Source organism: Musca vetustissima, unplaced genomic scaffold, assembly GCF_032173495.1.
Source record: "Musca vetustissima isolate MV318-11 ecotype Yass unplaced genomic scaffold, APGP_CSIRO_Mvet_v1 utg28967, whole genome shotgun sequence".
Taxonomy (NCBI): Eukaryota; Metazoa; Arthropoda; class Insecta; order Diptera; family Muscidae; genus Musca; species Musca vetustissima.
The window spans coordinates 283,429-304,232 of NW_026881305.1; the positions used below are offsets into that span (position 1 = coordinate 283,429).

General features: G+C 36.4%; 2 protein-coding genes across 5 annotated transcripts in view; both read right to left on the reverse strand.

The window, feature by feature from the left end:
- LOC133327298 (calpain-A) overlaps nucleotides 1-20,804 on the reverse strand; it is a 153,702-nt gene that overhangs the window by 88,056 nt on the left and 44,842 nt on the right. The window lies entirely within an intron of this gene.
- On the reverse strand, nucleotides 3,606-20,347 carry LOC133327280 (paired mesoderm homeobox protein 2B). Its single transcript, XM_061535835.1, has 3 exons — nucleotides 19,966-20,347; nucleotides 13,343-13,518; nucleotides 3,606-3,689 (listed from the first exon to the last, which is right to left on the reverse strand). The coding sequence occupies exons 1-3, from the start codon at nucleotides 20,345-20,347 to the stop codon at nucleotides 3,606-3,608; spliced, it is 642 nt and encodes a 213-aa protein (XP_061391819.1).

The following is a 20,804-nucleotide window of genomic DNA, read 5'->3' on the forward strand; positions in this document are numbered from 1 at the left end:
GAGAGAGCGTGTGAGTGAGAGGTATGCACGAACAGTCCTGTTAATTAATTTTTGATTAATATTCCAATCACATATTCCCCAATTTTTTTCGTGGTTCCAACGAAAAAAAAAATCGATGTAAAATGATAAATTGTTGTTCGCTGCTGCTGCTGTGGCCGCCTCAGCTGCGCCACTACTAGGCCGCAGTCGACGTTGTAATCATGAATGAGCGTAACCACGAAACAAAGTACTACGGCCGCCTCTGCTGCTGCCGCCGTTGCCACTCGCACTCAATGACAACAATGAATGATATTTATTCTGGGGTTTTGGCCCAATATACAACAACAATCTGAACTATTTGCCATAATTACACATTGCGGCCCAATGACCACTACCACTTGTCATCGCGTATTGTTTATTTTTACAATGTCAAATTCTATGATTACTTTCTCCATATAAATTGATATTTACGCCACACAATAATGACACACACACAATGCTACATACAACAAAGACGAAAGATTTACTTATTATTTTGCATCACTTTTTCCACCATACACATATGTCGCTTATTTCTTTCTGTTCTTTTTTTTTTTTGGTTTGTACAACAAAAACAACAATCATGCAGCAGCAGGCAGCCAGCCAGCCACCAGCAGTAACAACGAATGAACTACTCTAAAATAAAACTGGAACACATCTCTCTTCTCTTTACCTTACGAATACAATTTTTGGTTGAGAAAAATAAACAGCAACAACAACAGAAATTTACAACAATAATTGTTTTGAATTTAACGTTTTTTGTGTTTGTTTGTTGTGAATTGTATTTTGTTTATAGTTACGGGGTTTTAACACGAAAATATCAATCCATTTGTTTTTTATGTATCTTTGTTTAATAAATAATAGGGTTATGTAGATCGACTTTCGACTACTCGATTAATCGATATATTGTTATGAAAAGTCAAAGTCGACTTTTGATCTTTGAGAAAATCACAAAGTCAACTTTCGATTTTCTTCATAAATACTTGGGTTTTTATCACAACCCCCAAATTGCTAAAAGAATACACATTACAGAACTTTTTTTTTATCCATTGGCAAAAATTCACATAAAAAAAATCAAATTTTACTCGATTTTCAACATAGATCAAAAAGTCGGCTTTTTAGTCAAAGGCAAAAATGAAAAGTCTAAAGCTGTGTATACACTAGCACTTTTGAGTGACAGCTGTTTTTTTTTATCGATTACTGACTGTCCAACAACCTTGAATATTTTTGTGGTTACCTGATGAATGACAAACATGACAGGCCACACTATCAAGTAAGCAAAAGTTTGGCAAGAGTGCCATTCAAAAGTGGTAGTGTGTACACCGCTTAAAAGTCGACTTTTGCATATGACTAAGTATCCCTATTTGTGTTAATAAATAATAGGGTTAAGGAGAACGGTTTCTGACAACTAGCTGCCATTGACTTCGATTGTTGTCGTTGACAGAGCAGTATTGGGGCGTATTTACACCGAATATTGACATAATGATAAAACATAATTTGATTGCGATTTAAATGATACAAAAGTATAACGTTTATATCATAAATGCAGAGTATTTCCTGTCCATTTCAAAGTGCACTCCAATTACTATATTTTTCTTGTATACAAACAAACATCAGCTGATTGTCATTTATATGATCAAAGACAATGCCTATTTATAATGTAATCCAGGGAGACTAGCACAACAAACAAAGTCCAAATTGTTGACAATTGGCTTGATAAAAAACAAGTGAAAAGGCATTAAGTTCGGCCGGGCCGAACTTTGGATACCCTCCACTATAGATATACTGACAGGTACTTGAAATGGTAATATAGGGAAAATACCAGAAAGTGGACTCATTCCGACATTTCTACAAACCGATTATGTAAACCATGATACAACTTTCCGAAAGTTTTAATGAATAATTATACCCTCAGCCTTATGGCAAATTAGGGTGTATACTCAACGCGGAACAAATCAGATAACTATTTTAATATAAAAAGGGGATTATGTGGGGACTACCCCAAAAAAGGCGGCGAATATTAATAATTTTTGGTAGGGAGATTTTTTAACATATACGACTACAAAATACCAAATTCCAACGCATCCGGTAGAAAAACGCGCTCAAGAAACCCAAAATACCGAAAATTGGGGGTACCCTTATATGGGGGATATCCAAAACAAAAATGAACCTATATTCATAATTTTTTGTGAAGAGATTTGGTACCTATTAAGAACTCAAAATACTAAATTACAACCAATTCGGTAGAAAAATATGATCAAAACCCCCAAAATACTGAAAATTAGGAGATACCGTTATATGGGGGCTACCAGAAAAAGTGGACCTATATTCATAATTTTTTGCGGAGACATTTAGTACCCAATAGGAACCCAATGTACCAAATTGTAGCGAATTCGGATGATAAACACGCTCAAGAACCGCAAAATACCGAATTATTAGGGGTACCGTTATATAGGAGCTATGCCTAAACGTGGACCGAAATATCCTATCTTCGAACTTGACCTGCCTGCAGACAAAAGACAACCCTATGCAAAATTTCAGCATCCTATCTCAATTCCTTCAGAAGATAGCGTGATTACAACATATATATATATATATATATATACTTTATAGGGTCGGAAATGAATATTTCGATGAGTTACAAACGGAATGACAAAATTAATATCCCCTCCATACAATGGTGGAGGGTATAAAAAACAGCTGATCAAAGGAAAGTTAGGGTATATTTCAGTATTACAAAAATCGATTGGATATATAATTGTACATGTAAACCTATAAGAAATATTTGCAAACAATCTTATGATAAATAGATTATAAATTTTATCTTATGAATATCTTTATATGAATATCTTTAATTTTATATTTTAGTTTTTAATTGTATAATACGTCAGAAAACAGCAGTCTGTCAAAGTGCATAGTTTCTGTTTGAATTCGAGGTGCAACATTAGCATCATTCCCATGGCACAATGAATAGGTAGTCCATTTAGTGCAGCTGATGTCTTGATTAACTGTCAAAGTGGGTAATTTCTACTTGAATTCGATGTGCAGTGTTGCCAACCATTTGAAATATTATATGGACAATTTTGACAGATAATCGAGACAAAAACAAAGGTTTTTGTTGGTATACATCACCTTATTATTGCATCATGCATCATTCCCTTGAATGTAAACATGTCAAAATAAATAGGTACTCCATTTAGCGCAGCTGACTATACGATTTACATCACCCTTATTATTGCTTAATGGATGTAATCATGGCCTCAATAGTAAGATCAGATGATTTCACTCGTGCTGTCAAATTACATTCTATTGTGAACAAATTGTGTATAATTTCTAAATAATTACTTACCTTCAGAAAATTATTAATAAAAGACATAAATATAAAATGAATTATTATTACATTTATTAATACATTGTAAATGAATGTATTTTTTATTCGTTTTTCTTTTTTCACTTAAATTTCTAAAATACAGTAAAATCGTAAACTTATATTTATTAAGTAATCGTATAGTGTATGTATATGTATAAGTTTTTTTTTTGGGGGGACTGGAGTTGTGAAGGATGGGTATATAATAATAATGATAATCTCAATACGAAGACGTTGTACGATTGATATGTATTGAATGTCTTTCTTGTTTTCGAAATTTGGCACGACGATTTTGGAACCAAACCTGAAAGGAAAGGAAGAGAATATATGAAATTAATTATAATAAAAAATGTAGTAGTAGTGATTTAATACCTAAAAAAAGAGAATATCAAAAATTAATAAGATGGATAATCGAGTTAAAGTGATTAAGGGCGTATTTACACTGAACGTGTTTTATGAGAAATTGACATTTTATTGTCGTCTAAGTTGTCATTTTCTTTGTATATATGTCAAACAAATGAGTTCGCCAAAACTGCTGGGTGTAAATATACCTTTCGAGCGGTTAGACTACTAAAACGGCATTTACATTAGAACTTTTTACCGGGTTAACCTATTCTATGAGGTTTTATTTGGCATGTATACAATGGAATTGACAATTGAAACCCACCGGTACAATGTAAACGTACTATAAGAGTGTGAATCCATCCATGAATACGTAAATAAATATCAGCTGACTAATAACTTTTAATAATTTTAATATTAGTTCCTCAATTTACAAATAGAGTCGTGAATTGGAAAGCATACACTAAACGCATGTTAGACGAGAATATACCAAAATTATAAAATTTATAATCGGGTAAAAGCTATTTAAATATTGATTATTTTGGACGTGTAAACACAGTCTAAACAGATATCAGCTGATTGACATACTTCATATCAATTTCAAACACGTCCATGCTACAATGAATAGGTAGTCCATTTAGCCCAGCTGATGCCTCGAGTAACAGTCAAAGTTGGTAATTTCTACTTGAATTCGATGTGCAGTGTTGCCAGCCATGTGAAATATTATAAGCAAAAATTTGACAGATGATCGTGACAAAAACAAACGGTTTTGTTTTTATACATCACATTATTATTGCATCATGAACTCGTCAAAACTGAAATCGGAAAATTTTCCATCGAGTAAAACAACAAACCGACTGCTTTGATGCGGGCACATTCTCTTGTAGAGATGAAGAAGGAAACCTGGTGAGATACAGACAGCATATTGAGGATCTTAAAGGGCCATTTTGCAAAGTTTCTGGTATCAAATAGTCACGGCATAGATTGTATACCACCTAACCAAGATGAGGTCAGAATAGCAATTAATCGGCAATTAATGCTGATTAGTACAATTCGGCTAGAGGAATGCATGCCTAATAATTGGAACCTCAGCATCCGGTGTCCAGTGAAGAAAAAAGGAGACAAGACGATATGTACCAACTATAGAGGAATTAGTCTACTTCCCATCGTATATAAAGTGCTATACAATTAAATAGTAACGGTATCGATTGTATACCACCTAACCAAGCGGAGGTCAGAATATCAATTAATCGGTGGAAGAATAATAAAGTAGCAGGTGCTGAAGAATTAAAGACCGGTGGTCAGAGGCTGATTATTACAATTTGGCTAGAGGAATGCATGGTCAATGGCCCTGTGCCCAGTTCACAAGACGATATGTACCAACTATATAGGAATTAGTCTCCTTCCCATCGCAAATAAAGTGCTATCCAGCGTGGGAACGACTGAAGCCAATGGTCAATGATTTTATTGGATCGTATCAATGCGGCTTCAGATCTGGGAAATCCACTATAGGCCAAATCATGGAAAAACACATCGGTATATTCCACCTATTCGTCGACTATAAAGCCCCATTCAACAGTCCAATCCGCTCAGAGGTTTTTAAAGCCATGTGGGCGTTCGGAATTCCTTCAAAATTAATAAGGCTATGTAGGATAACTTTAACTGGCACAAGGTCAGCAGTTAACGTCGGAAAGGACCTCTCCGAGCATTCCAATATCGAACGAGGAATCAGATAAGGTGACAGTTTGTCGTGTGACCCTTTTAACATCCTGCAAATGTGAACAGAATTGGTACCCTGTACACCAAACAGCATATGTTACTCGCCTATGCCGACGACATCGACCTTTGAACAAATTGAGAAGGAGTCTGCCAAAGTGGAACTGGCAGTAAATGGCAAGAAGAAGCTGATGGTATCAATGCGCAAGACGTCCAGTAGACTCAGATGAACTGTGGAACTTGAAAACTACAGATTTGAGGAACGATGTAAATGATCTGAGTCTGAGTAAGCAATTCACAAAATAATTCCACCTCTCGCCAGACCAAACTCTCACTCTACAAGACGCTGATACTACCCGTGATGTTGTATGGATCTGAAGCATGGGTTCATGCGCAAGCAGACGATGCCGCTTTTGGAGTGTTTTAGAAGATGGGGAAGATCTACGGACCGATCTGTGTCGACGGTGCATATTGCCGTCGAATGAACCATGAGTAGTGTACCATCTATTTTCGGACATCGACATAGTCAGACGTATCGAGCCGAAGCAACTACGTTGGCTAGGTCATGTTGTGAGAATGGATGAGGATTCCCCCACTCAAAAGGTATATAAAAGCGAGTCAACTGATGGTTCACGAAGAAGGGGAAGGCCACAAATCCGATGGAAAGATCAAGTGAAAGACAACATCTCGGAACTAGGTCTTTCAAATTACAAGAGCTACGCACAAGACCGACGCGCCTGGAAATCTTACTTAGGGGTGCCTAAATTCAAAGGGATTCCGGGAAAGGCGTTTGTAGTTTTTGGAACAAGAAATTTTAACTTTTCAAAAGATTTTTTTTTATTTTCCCCAGTAACTTCTATATAAACTATCAAGCAAATACAAGGCTTATGGGTTCCGAGGACATTTTTTTTCAAACTAAAATAGTTTCTCTCTCTCTCTCTAAAGTGAAAATTATACCCACCCATCTCTAACTTTGAAATACTGTCTGTTGTTTTTATTGATCTCCCCGAAAAACTGACAGCATTTCAAATAAGTTTCAAATCTTTTACAAAATGACAGCTCTATAATTATGAGAAAAAAAACATTAGACAAGAAACTTCAAAACAACCCTCATATTTACCTTATCATCCGCAATCGAACAATATCTAAATTCACACACACCATTCCACACACTCTCATTATTTCCCCATAAGGATGTTAGGACTTTTGTTTTCCCCGTCTTGAAAAACTTCAAAGTGACCGAATGCAATAATATTTTCCTCTTTCATTTAGCAGCAATGCCACCGTTCATCTCAATGCGGAACAAACATTGGAAATTCCCTAGAGATCTGGGCGCGTTGCTGTGAGTTACGATGAGTGAGTAATTGTTGCGTTTTTAATTCATTTAGTATATTTTCCAGCATCAGGACATCAGATCCAACACGTGTGCGGAAGCTTTAATGTACTTTTTTTTGAGATTTGTATAGATTTAAGTGATGGAAATTAGATTTGCTCGATTTGCAGGCGATTTTCACTATTTTTTTTTTTTTTGCAGAATAAAATAGGAAGAGGAGGAAATATATATGTCAAAAAAATGAGATAAGAGTGTGCTAAAATTATGACGTCTAAGAACTAAAGAGAAGACCGAAAACTGCCATGGGATTTGTTCTAATTCTGTGGTTATCCCGAGTCGCCACCTAGGTAAAGCACGCGAGGTGGGAATTCTGTCGACTAGGAGTTTACGTGAGTTTTGGATAGGACATCCCTAAAGTTCAAATAATCTCTCTCGTACTTCGTCACTATCTGAAGTTGTTTTCTAATTCGTAGGAATTCCTCTTTAGTTATCGAACAGGACCGTCACATTGTGCTTCAAAGGGATCATTGATCCTTGTTCATTTCCTCTGAAACCTTCCTTCTGTTACCCATCAAGTTTACTTGAAGTTCCACTATTCTCAACATGTGAACGATTCCGTTAACAATCATCTATGCTTCCAGAAAAATTATATACATTCCCTTTTTAAGTTGGGCGGAATTTTAACGCTTTGTTGGTCTCGATATAGGGTTAAATAGATAGGACCGTTTGCCATTGTAATGTCTTGGTACGACTTTCAATTAGGAAATTTTATAACTTGTGTCGTTGGGCACAATCTTTACGATTTGGTCGTCTGGATATTTGATTTAGAAAATAGGACATTAGGCCATTAAGTGTCTTGGTACGCCTTTCAATTAGGATTTTTAAACATTTTTTCATGTTGGGCGCCATTTTCACGGTTTGATGGATTAAGTATATAGGACATTAGGCTACTTAAGTGTTTATGTTGGGCGCCATATGTGGGTTCTGGTGGTCTAGTTTCCTCTAAAACCCTCCTTGCTCATTTTTTTCTGTTCGGCGCCATCTTTACACTTTGTTGGTCTAGTTATTGGATTAAGAAGATAGGGCATTAGGCCACTTAAGGGTCTTGGTACGCTTTTTCAATTAGGAATTTTTATAAGTTTTTCTGTTGGGCGCCATCTTTACACTTTGGTGGTCTCGTCGATATAGGTTTACGTGGGTAGGACAGTAAGCCGCTTAAGTGTCTTGGTACACCTTTCAATTAGGGATTTTTATAAATTGTTGTGTTGGGCGCCATTGTAATTATATACGCTACGGTGGAGTACTTGGAGTCGACTAATTCAGGGCCGCCAATATTCGCCACGTTGATTTCCTTAAATACTCTTTCTACTTATTTATTCGCATTCGCATACCACTACCCTCAATCTCTGTGGCGCCATCTTCACGTTTTGATTGTCTCGATATAGGATTAAGTAGATAGAACATTAAACCATGTATGTGCCTTGTTATGCCTTTCAATTAGGAATTTCTTAAATGAGTTTTCTGTTGGGCGCCATTGTAATTATATACGCAACGGCGGAGTATGTGGATCCTGTCTTATTCCGGACCGCCAATATTCATCACGGTATTATTTATTCGCAGTTACCGAACCAGTATACTGAACGTGTCACTATCCTCAAGCTGTGTATAACTATAATATATGCTTTCAGTAGACAATTATAATCCCAGAAATTATGTTGGGCGCCACAGTAATTATATCCGCCAATTGTATTGGCGGACGAATTATTTATTTTCAGTTACCGAACAAGTATAATGGACGTCGTCTCACTATCCTCAAGCCGTGAATGCATCCTATAACAATTATATAAGCTTCCAGTAGAAAATTCTAATCCCAATGAAAACTCAGAAATGATGTTGGGCGCCAAAGTAATTATATCCGCCAAGTCATTCATTACCAGCTGGTAAAATAATATTTCTTTCGGTTGTACGCCATCTGTGGGCTTTGTAGGTTTAGAAGTACTCTAATTATTTATTCTCAGTTACCGAACAAGTATACTGGACGTCGCACTATCCTCAAGCTGTGGATGCATCCTATAACAATTATATATGCTTCCAACTGACAATTATGATCCCAATGGCAATCCCAGAAATTATGTTGGGCGCCACAGTAATTATATCCGCCAAGGCGTTTATTTTATCTGCCAAAATAATATTTCTTTCTGTTGGGCGCCATCTGTGGGTTTTGACGGTTTAGAAGTACTCTAATTATTTATTCTCAGTATGCTGGATTCTCAAGTATGCTGGACGTTTCAGTATCTTTAGTGACAATTAAAATCGCAATGGTAACCTAGAAATTATGTTGGGCGCCACAGTAATTATGTACGTCACAGCATCATTAGCAGCTGGTAAAATAATATTTTCTTTCTGTTGGGCGCCATCTGTGGGCTTTGGTGGTCTAGAAGTAGGTGTCTTGGTACCCCTTTCAATTTGTCGTATTTTATATATTTGTTTTTGTTGGGCGCCATCGTCATATTTTATATATTTTTTTGTTGGGCGCCATTTGTGGGCTCTGGTGGTCTAGAAATAATATTAAAGAGACAGGACGTTGCTTTACTTAGCAGTCTGAGTGCGCTTTTTCGACGTATTTGAAATATTTTTTGTTGGGCGTCATCTGTATGTCTTGTTGGTCTAAGGTAGGACGTTGCGCTCCCAAGGAGTCTATGTACCCTTTTTCGATTTGTCGTATTTTTTCAGTGGGCTTTGGTGCTCCAGAGTTAGGATTAAAGAGGACGTTGCTCCACTTAGGTGTCTGTGTACCCCTTTCAATGCGTCGTATTTTATATATTTTTTTGTAGGCAGGCACCATCTGTTGGCTCTGGTGCTCCAGTGATAGGATTTAGGAGGTAGGACGTTGTGCCCTTAGGTGTCGTTATGCCGTCTTTATGTTCGGCATTTTCTATATTTTTCTGTTGGGCGCCAAATGTGGGATCTGGTGATTTAGAGTATTAAAAACAATTGGTAGGACGTTGCGGCACTTAGGAGTGGGTACATTTTTCTAATTCGTCGTATTTTTTTTGTGGTGGTTTAGAGTATTAAAAATAATTTGATAGGACGCTGCGTCACTTAGGTGTCTGTGTACATTTTTTAATTCGTCGTATTTTTTTTGGTTGGGCGCCATCTGTAGGCTGTAGTGCTCCAGAGAAAGGATTTAGAAGGTAGGACGTTGCACCACATAGGTGTCTGGGTACCCTTTTCAAATCGTCGTATTTTATATTTTATTAGTTGGGCGACATCTTTGGGCTCTGGTGGTCTAGATATAGGATTAAAGAGGCAGGACGTTGCGCCACTTAAATACATATTTTTTGGACTTTTTGGTCTAGAGGTAGAGTTTAGAAGGTAGAACGTTGCTTCACTTAGGTGTCTGGTTATACTGTTGTTGGGCGCTATCTGTGGCCTCTGATGGTCGAGAGTTAGGATTTAGAAGGTAAAACGTTGCGCCTCCTAGGTGTCTGGGTACGACTTTTAATTCGGAATTTTCTACACTTTTCTGTTGGGCGCCATATTTACGCTATGGTGGGCTAAATATAGGATTCGGCTTTTAATTCGGAATTTTCTAAATTTTTCTGTTGGGCGTCATCTGTAGGCTGTGGTGGTCTGGAGATAGAATTAAAAAAATTAGGTAGAACGTTGCGTCATTTAGGTGTGTGGATACCCTTTTCGATTCGTCGTATATTTTATATATTTTTTTGTTGGGCGCCATCTGTGGCCTCTGTTGGTCTAGTGTTAGGATTTAGAAGGTAGGATGTTGCGCCTCCTAGGTGTCTGCGTACCCTAACTGTTCAATTCGTCATATATTATATATATTTTTGTTGGGCGCCATCTGTAGGCTGTGGTGCTCCAGATATATAATTAAACAAAAAATTTGTGCGTCATTTAGGTGTGTTAATTCGTCGTATATTTTATATATATTTTTTGTTGGGCGCCATCTGTGGCCTCTGTTGGTCTAGAGTTAGGATTTAGAAGGTAGGACGTTTCGTCCCTTATGTGTCTAGGTACCCTAACCTTTCAATTCGTTATATTTTATATATATTTTTTGGTGGTCTAGAGTAAGGATTTAGGTACGGTAGGTCTGGGTACGGCTTTCCATTTGACATTTTCTACACTTTTCTGTTGGGCGCCATTTTTACGCTGTGGTGGGCTAAATATAGAATTAAGAAGGTTCGCTCAATTTGACATGATATTTTACTTGATTGTACGGGAACGGGTTTATAGTGAAGAGTTTTACATATGAGTTTATGCAATTCACCACAACAATGATGTTGGGCGCCATTGCAATTATATCCATTACGCCTATATACGTCTAGTGTAATACATATATTTTCTATTGGGCGCCATCTGTAGGCTTTGGTACTCCAGAGATAGAAATAAGAAGGTAGGATATAATGCCACAAGTTTCTGAGTTCGTCTTCCGATTTGATGATTTTTTTAATATTTTTTGTTGGGCGCCATCTATACGCTCTTGTGGGTTAAATATAGGATTCAGAACGTAAGCTCTAGCATCGCATAAGTAGATGTTTTGCTATTAATACTCGCTAGTCGGAAGGCAGGCCAATAAAAATGATGCATTATATCCAAATTGACCTTATATTTTACCCGATCGTGGTTTCTATGTAAAACTGATAGACCTTTGTATACGTAAAAAAATCAAAAAAAAAATATTTCCTAACTATTTTTTAATAATAAAAAAAAAATAAATGTCATTTACCGAAAAACATTTTCAAATGTCAAATATATATATGCACAAAAAATGTTTCCCACCTCCCCATAAAATATTTACATACAGTACATTCACACACAAATATATGTTTTGTGTGTCTGAACATACGTGTATATATATATGTATATATATATATATATATATATAATATAAATATCTTTGATATACTGATGTGCAAAGTAATCATTTATTCCTTTTGATTTTGTTGTTTTTTCGGAATTGAAACATCAAACAAGCGGTTTTAACATGGCATTTGAACATTTGCTCCCTTTTTGACGAATAATAATCCGAACATTTGGCAAAATGTTTGTTTGTGTGTGTGTCTGTGCGTGTGATTTTATTTATTAGCATATTTAATTAATTTGAAACCGGGGTATGGATTTACATTTATTGACGAAAGGTAGACAATTTGTAAACAAAGTCAATTTAAATAGGCATAAACATCAGAGAGAGAGAGGGAGAGAGATCGGAATTATTATGGAAATGACAAATTTCTTAAGCCGATGCAGGAGATTTTTTTTGTAACTTTTTATTAGAATATTAAATATTGCAATTAGGAAATTGAAGAAATTTGATTTTTTTATTTAAATAATAAAATCAATATAATAAAAATGGCGCCCAAATCTTTATAGTTTTGAAAATTTATAATTCGAAAAAAATCCACGCCTGGAAAAGACAAACATTATTGCGAAGTCAATAGACACATCCTTTTAAGTGGCGCCCAACATTTTCCCAATATATAAATTGTAATAAAAAATTGAAGACTTTAATATTCCTTTGATTTTTTTTAAATTCACGCCTTAAGACCTCAATCAGACTTTGAAAATTTCTTTAAAAAATCCACGCCTTAAGACCTCAATAAGCCTTTGAAATTTTCTTTAAAAAATCCACGCCTTAAGACCTCAATCAGACTTTGAAAATTTCTTTAAAAAATCCACGCCTTAAGACCTCAATCTGAATTTGAAATTTTCTTTAAAAAATCCACGCCTTAAGACCTCAATCTGAATTTGAAATTTTCTTTAAAAAATCCACGCCTTAAGACCTCAATCTGAATTTGAAATTTTCTTTAAAAAATCCACGCCTTAAGACCTCAATCTGAATTTGAAAATTTCTTTAAAAAATCCACGCCTTAAGATTTCGATATGCCTTGAAAATTTTCTTTAAAAAATCCACGCCTTAAGACCTCAATCAGACTTTGAAAATTTCTTTAAAAAATCCACGCCTTAAGACCTCAATCAGACTTTGAAAAATTTCTTTAAAAATCCACGCCTTAAGACCTCAATAAGCCTTGGGAAAATTTCTTTAAAAAATCCACGCCTTAAGACCTCAATCAGACTTTGAAAATGTTCTTTAAAAAATCCACGCCTTAAGACCTCAATCAGACTTTGAAAATGTTCTTTAAAAAATCCACGCCTTAAGACCTCAATCAGACTTTGAAAATGTTCTTTAAAAAATCCACGCCTTAAGACCTCAATCATACTTTGAAAATTTCTTTAAAAAAATCCACGCCTTAAGACCTTAATCAGACTTTGAAAATTTCTGTAAAAAATCCACGCCTTAAGACCTCGATATGCCTTGAAAAAATTCTTTAAAAAAATCCACGCCTTGAGGCCTTAATACGCCTTAAGACCTCGATATGCCATGGGAAAAATTTCTTTAAAAAATCCTCACCTTAAGACCTCGATATGCCTTGGAAAAATTCTTTAAAAAAATCCACGCCTTAAGACCTGGATATGCCTTGGAAAAATTATTCAAATTTTTCACGCCTTTAGGGTTTAAAAGTGCCTGGTATTTGTGGCCTTTGACTTACCTGCACCCTAGCCTCGGTCAAATCAATTTTCGTTGCAATTTCTTCACGGGTATAGATGTCGGGATAGTGTGTCTCTTGAAATATTTTCTCCAGCTCTTTGATTTGGGCTGAACTAAATGTGGTACGCATCCGCCGCTGTTTTTGTCGATCACTTTGATAGGCATCGGCTTTTAAATCTAAAAGACAAAGGGAGATAAAGAAAAGAGAAGAGAGATGATTAAAAATAAATCCGCAGATTAAATCTGTAATCAAAAATGTAATGCTGTCACCCTGGCCCCCCTGCCCCCACTAAAACATGGACATTTATTTGGTAAATTTTTCGAACAGCAAACAATTTTCATAATAGTATTCATTAATTTATAATACGGAACTATTGGTTAAGGTATGCTATAAAGGACAGAAGGAAGAAGGATAAACATTAACGAAACTCCCACACACATACATACATATGTACTACTTGTTTATGTGTGTGTAAAACTTATTTATTTGTTTTTATGGTCCTTTGGTGGTGGTGTTGGTCGTCGTTTTGTTGCGATTATTTTTAGAACATGACTTTTGACGCAGCTATCAGACAATCCGACGGATATATGTCTGTCGTAGTTCATCTTCTTCCCATTCCCCCTTAGCTGCGGGTGGAGTATAATTGCTTGGAAGTTAACAGATTTCATTTTTTATGTTCCTTCTTTTTTTTTTTTTTGTTAATGAACAAAAACTGTTCATAATTCATAAATTATGTTGTCTGGCAAGAGAGGGATGGCGCCCAACATTCAATGGGTGGGCGGTTTTACACCATGTAATTCTTTTGTATGCTTATTTAATGGTGTTTTAGTTACACTTAATTTTAACACTTCAATTCAAGAGCTGCTGGTTGGGTGAGGGGGTGGTGGGTGGTAAAGGGCTGCTGGTTTCTGTCTCCATTCTCCCCCTCTCTCTCTCAACAAAATTGAAATTAACTTTTCCCTTACAACACGATTTCCATAACAAGATGAGGATGTCGTTCTATTATTATTATGTTGTGAGAAATGATAATAAACATAGCAAAGGACATTACCAAATAAACATAATCAACAACAACAAGGAAAAGAAGCAGATTATCAATACCAATACCACCATCTATCTATTCATCCATCCGTCTGTCCGTACAACATCCTGACATCTCTATCAGCACCACTAGCACCCACCCATCCACCATCATACCACACAGTGGCTAACACGATTCATTAAATTGTTTTTATTTGCCATTTTCCCTTTTTGTGTTGTTGCTTTGTTTGTTGTTTTTGTTTGCATTACAATTACTGGCTGAGCCGAAGCCGCCCGAGCCGCCACCGCCTGTGTCATGCAATCAAGAAACAGGCAGAAAATTAGAGGGGTTGGACGGGCGGTCGGTCGATTGTTTGGTTTATTCGTTGATTAATCCAACTACAGGACCAATGCACACAAACAATTATAAACTCGCAAACACACACACACACACTTATTCGTAGATAGATTTCTAATAATTTGTACGAGGTCTAGTTGAAAAGTTTTTGAATAAGGGGAATTTTAAATAAAAAATATCTCAATACGCCTTGGAAATTTTCTTTAAAAAATCCACGCCTTAAGACCTCCAAAAGCCTTTGAAATGTTCTTAAAAAAATCCACGCCTTAAGACCTCCAAAAGCCTTTGAAAATTTCTTAAAAAAATCCACACCTTAAGACCTCGAAAAGCCTTTGAAAATTTCTTTAAAAAATCCACACCTTAAGACCTCGAAAAGCCTTTGAAAATTTCTTTAAAAATCCACGCCTTAAGACCTCGATATGCCTTGGAAAATTTCTTTAAAAATCCACGCCTTAAGACCTCGATATGCCTTGGAAAATTTCTTTAAAAAATCCACGCCTTAAGACCTCGATATGCCTTGGGAAAATTTCTTTAAAAAATCCACGCCTTAAGACCTCGATATGCCTTGGAAAATTTCTTTAAAAAATCCACGCCTTAAGACCTCGATATGCCTTGGAAAATTTCTTTAAAAAATCCAGGACCAATGCACACAAACAATTATAAACTTGCAAACACACACACACTTATTCATAGATAGATTTCTAATAATTGTACGAGGTCTAGTTGAAAAGTTTTTGAATAAGGAGAATTTTAAATAAAAAAGACCTCCAAAAGCCTTTGAAAATTTCTTTAAAAAATCCACGCCTTAAGACCTCCAAAAGCCTTTGAAAATTTCTTTAAAAAAACCACGCCTTAAGACCTCCAAAAGCCTTTGAAAATTTCTTTAAAAAATCCACACCATAAGACCTCCAAAAGCCTTTGAAAATTTCTTTAAAAAATCCACACCTTAAGACCTCCAAAAGCCTTTGAAAATTTCTTTAACAAATCCACGCCTTAAGACCTCTAAAAGCCTTTGAAAATTTCTTTAAAAAATCCACGCCTTAAGACCTCCAAAAGCCTTTGAAAATTTCTTCTTTAAAAAATCCACGCCTTAAGACCTCCAAAAGCCTTTGAAAATTTCTTTAAAAAATCCACGCCTTAAGATCTCCAAAAGCCTTTGGAAATTTCTTTAAAAAATCCACGCCTTAAGACCTCCAAAAGCCTTTGAAAATTTCTTTAAAAAATCCACGCCTTAAGACCTCAATAAGAAAAAAATCCTAATTTCTGTGCCTTGGAAAAATTCGTTAAAAAATTAACGCCTTAAGGCCTTAATGTGTGTTGGAAAAATTCTTTAAAAATCCACGCCTTAATGCTTAATATGTGTTGGAAAAATTCTTTAAAAATCCACGCCTTAAGGCCTTAATGTGTTAGAAAAATTCTTTACAAAATTCACGCTTTAAGGCCTTAATGTGCCTTGGAAAAATAGTTTAACAAATCCACGCCTTAATGCGTGTTGCAAAAAAATCTTTTGTCCCTATTTTCTAAATGGCGCCCAACGTGGGACGTTGATTTTCAATACAAACATACAGAAATTTTATGGCAATTTGTTAAGGGTTTTAATTTTTTTCATTACTATTGTCCTTGGTTATTACAGATTCTACTGATGGCGCCCAACGTGGAACTGCATTCATTGATGGTTGAAGGATCACATTAATATTGTTTCAATTATTGGAAATATTTGTTTAATAGTTTTTATTAATAATTGTCTAATGTCTTATGCCACCTATAATAACAAGCAGGGACACAATATATAAAAATCTAAAATATAAAAAATCTAAAAAATCATCAGACATACATTGGGCGCCACTTGAAATTGAATAGAAATGAAAAATTGGAGGAACCACCACACAAAGACTACGCTTATTAGAAGCATCCGCGATATATTTTATGTTTATGTGAAATAAATTTACCCCACGTTGGGCGCCACTTAAACATACATTGGGCGCCAAATAAAAAAAGCATAACAAAATGACAGAATAGACATGAAACATTAGAGGAATCAACACAAAGACTAAACTTATTAGAAGCATCTGCGATATGTTGTATGCTATTATCTAACAATATCACTCCGCGTTGGGCGCCATCTTAAAAAAAGACAAAAATTAAGCATAACAAAATTACAGTATAGAAATAAAGCATGGCAGGAATCTACACAAAGGATTCATATATTAGATAAATCAGATCAGCTGATATTAGACATCAAAGTCGATGACTAAAGGTCCACAAACTATGTTTTTGTTGATACCATTTTTAAAAGGCAGAGTTTATAATCGCAGCCCTTTATTGGGCGCCACTTAAGTAGTCCATATTTATATAACAATATTAATTACTTTACACGTTACTTTGAAATAGACACATGAAATAACAACATTGTTCTACCAAAAGTATCCAGCCAATACATTATATAAAATGCAATAATCATTACCCCACTTTGGGCGCCACTTTGATATAGACATATAAAGCACAACGGCTAATAGATACTACCAGCATTTTCACATTAATGATAGGTCTGTCGAACCCTATTACAAACGGCATATTAAATGGAATGTGATTACAAATTATACGAGATGAAATATGAAGACGTTTTGCTGATTACCTGATCCACCAATAGATCTTTTTTGAGATCAGCTGCTTTAAGACATCGAAGTCGGTGATAAAGGTCCACTTGATCAGCTATTTAGATCAGACAATGTTAGCTTAGTTATCAATATATTTTTGTTGATATCATTTTTAAAGGGCAGAGTTTATAATCGAATGCCTGTGTTGGGCGCCACCTTAGTAGTCCATATTCATGTAGCAATTACTTTACACCCCACTTTGAAATTGACACATAAAATAACGACATTTTTCTGCCAAAATTCTCCAGCCAATTAACTAAAAAAATGCTATAATACTTACTCTACCTTGGGCGCCTCTTTCGGTTATAAGGACAGAATTCAAGGTTCATATCATATCGTTTATAACAACTATCGCATAATGCGACCAATTTGGAGGGTCCGTTTACTGTCGTTATAAACGACAAAACGGTTATTAATGGGAATGTGATTACAAATTATAAGACAAGAATCATTGATGGATATTTCACGAAATTCCGAATGAAGACTTTTCGCTGGCAACCTAAGAACATCTACATGTTACAGCGAAATCTAAGTATAAAAAACTAAGAGAATCGATGAGAATTAGTTGTACCCGGAATAATGTTGGCATATCACAGTGATATCGGAGACCGATCATTTGTTTCATAAGCCGAGTTTAAAAAAAATTTTCCTGGTGAGTCGGTCTTGTGTGCTGCTCTTCCCATTTGAAAGACCAGGTTTCAAAATATTGTCTTTCACAGGACTTTTTCATCGAATTCGTGGCCTACCCTGTTTTGCGAGAACAATCAGTTGGCTCGCTTTTATATGCCTTTTGAGCTGGACCATCCTCAATTGTCACAATATGACCTATCCAACATAATCGTAAAATCGAGAATACCAATACCATACCAATGCGGCTTCAGGCCTGGCAAATCCACAAGATTTTCACTCTGCGCCAAATCCTGGAAAAGGCCCACGAAAAACAAATCGGCATTCGTTCAGAGGTGTTTGAAGCCATGTCTGCGTTCGGCATTTCTGCAAAATGAATACGACTATGCAGGATAACGTTAATTGCCACAAAGTCAGCAATTAAAGTCGGAAAGCACCTCTCGAAGAACTTTAGTACTGAACGAGGATTCAGACAAGGTGACAGTTTGTCGTGTGATCTTCTTAACATCCTGCTTGAAAAGGTCATACGAGAGGCAAATGTGAACAGAAATGGCAATTTGTACACCAAACATCATATGTTGCTCGCCGATGACATCGTAGTGGGCAGAACATTGCAAGCGGTAAGTCACGTTTGAAACTAATTGAGAAGGACTCGTTGGGCTGGCAGTAAATGGCAAGAAGACCAAGCTGTGGAACTTGAAAACTACAGCTTCGAGGTAGTGAATGACTTTATATACCTCGGTACCGCCATATGCAAAACTAACAACATCAGCTTTGAAATCCGGAGAAGAATAGTTTTGCCCAACAGATGCTACTATGGTGAGTAAGAAATTCCAATACCACCTCTCGCCAGACTAAACTCACAGTCTACAAGATACTGATACTACCCGTGCTGTTGTATGGATCTGAAGCTAGGGTACTCGCACAAACAGATCTATGGGCCTATATGCGTCGATGGTAAATATCGACGTCGATGTGTTGTGTACCATGTATTCTCGGACATCGACATAGTCAGACGTTTCGAGCTACAGCGACTACGTTGGTTAGGTCATGTTGTGACAATGGATGAAAGAAAATTTCTCCGCAAGCAGATGAGTCAGCTCTTGGAGTATTTGAGAGAAAATGTCTGAGGAAGATCTATGGAACAATCTGTGTCGACGGTGAATGTCGCCGTTGAATGAACCATTTTAGCTGTACCATCTATTCTCGGACATTGACATAGTCAGACGTACCGAGCTACAGCGGCTACATTGGCTAGGCCATGTTGTGAGAATGGATGAGTGAAAAATTATCCGAAAGCAGATGAGGCAGCTCTTGGAGAATTTGAGAGAAAAATTCTCCGGAAGATCTATGGGCCAATCTGCGACGACGGGGAATATCGCCGTTGAATGAACCATGAAATCGACATAGTCAGACGTATCGAGCTGCAGCTACTACATTGGCTAGGTTATGTTGTGACAATGGTTGAAGATGCCCAAGCTCAAAAGGCCTATAAAAACGAACCAGCTGATGGTCATTCAAATTGGAAGAACTGCACAAGAGACCGACGCGTCTGGAAATCTTTTTTAAGATATTTATCTTCATATTTTTTTAAGGTTTCTTCAAGTCCTGATATAGTCAACAAATTTCTATTTATGATTTCAAGAAGATCCTGTGAGTCCTATCAGCTTTGATACTAAATTATTGGAAGCCCAAACCAATTTTACATTTTTTCTTATATCCTCCATCTTCTGCATCGGAACATCCTCCCACTTGCAAAAATTCAACCCCTGCAGTTTATTAGCCAATCTTTGGTGTAAGCAATATTTCATGTCCCATGGCCAGCAATTAAGTGATCAACATTCCCAACCCTCCCCAAATGGCTTCCAAAGCATCCTTTGCTATCCTTTATATTCCCTTTGTATTCCTTCTGTGGATGGGTCGGGTGTTTGGGTAAAGCAATAAAAATAAATTTGAATTACCTGAAAATTGATTATTTATACTGTTAACAATGGCGGCGGCGGAAGATGATGACGGCGGTGAAGGCGGCGACGACGAGGTGGAATTCAATGTCGCTGGATTATAATTGAAATAAATATCCGATTCATCTTGATTTTCATATATCACGGGCGGTATACTAATGGCTGCAGCGGCAGCAGCAGCGGCGGCGGCGGTATTCGCGGCATGACCGTGGCAATTTTTAAAATGATCCATAACGAAATCGTAACTGGAGAGGATATCGCGACCGATAACATTGCTATGATGTGGATGGTGATGATGATGAGAATGATGATAGAATGATGTCTTGGCGGAATCTTTGAGATTTTCCGTTAGCACGAAATTCTTCAGGGAGGTGTATTCCATAATTGGGAATTAGGGAGTAATTTGTTTGCTCTGCTTTCCTTTTTTATTTAATTTTTCTTTCTAATTTTTTTGTTAATTAAATTATCACACCAATAACACTAAAAATAATAATAAGGATAACACTGACAATAATTGAGGTCCGTTGACACTTGATTTGCCTATTTCAATATTCGTTGTCGTTATTGTGTTAATTTTCCAAAACAATTTTATTATTCGGAGCAGCAACAGTAGCAGCGGTGGAAGTGCCACTTCTTCTTTATCAAATGAAAAAACCTTGCAATTAATACACATATTACGGTCTGTGAATTTTTGAGGAGCAGAATGAAAATAGCAGCTCTCAATGCTGGTCCATCGACAAAACAACTACTTGAACGTTAACGACACGACACACTCGGGGTACACACACACACTCTCCACGCTCGGTCTGTGGTGCGTATGGTGGCTAAATGGCTGTGGA

Excerpts from the sequence above, each read along its gene's own strand:
- LOC133327280 (XM_061535835.1), bottom strand. The coding sequence starts at position 20,347 with ATGGAATACACCTCCCTGAAGAATTTCGTGCTAACGGAAAATCTCAAA. Across the intron at positions 13,519-19,965 it reads TATAAATAATCAATTTTCAG|ATTTAAAAGCCGATGCCTAT; the intron begins GTAATTCAAATT and ends TTTGTCTTTTAG. Across the intron at positions 3,690-13,342 it reads TGACCGAGGCTAGGGTGCAG|GTTTGGTTCCAAAATCGTCG; the intron begins GTAAGTCAAAGG and ends CTTTCCTTTCAG.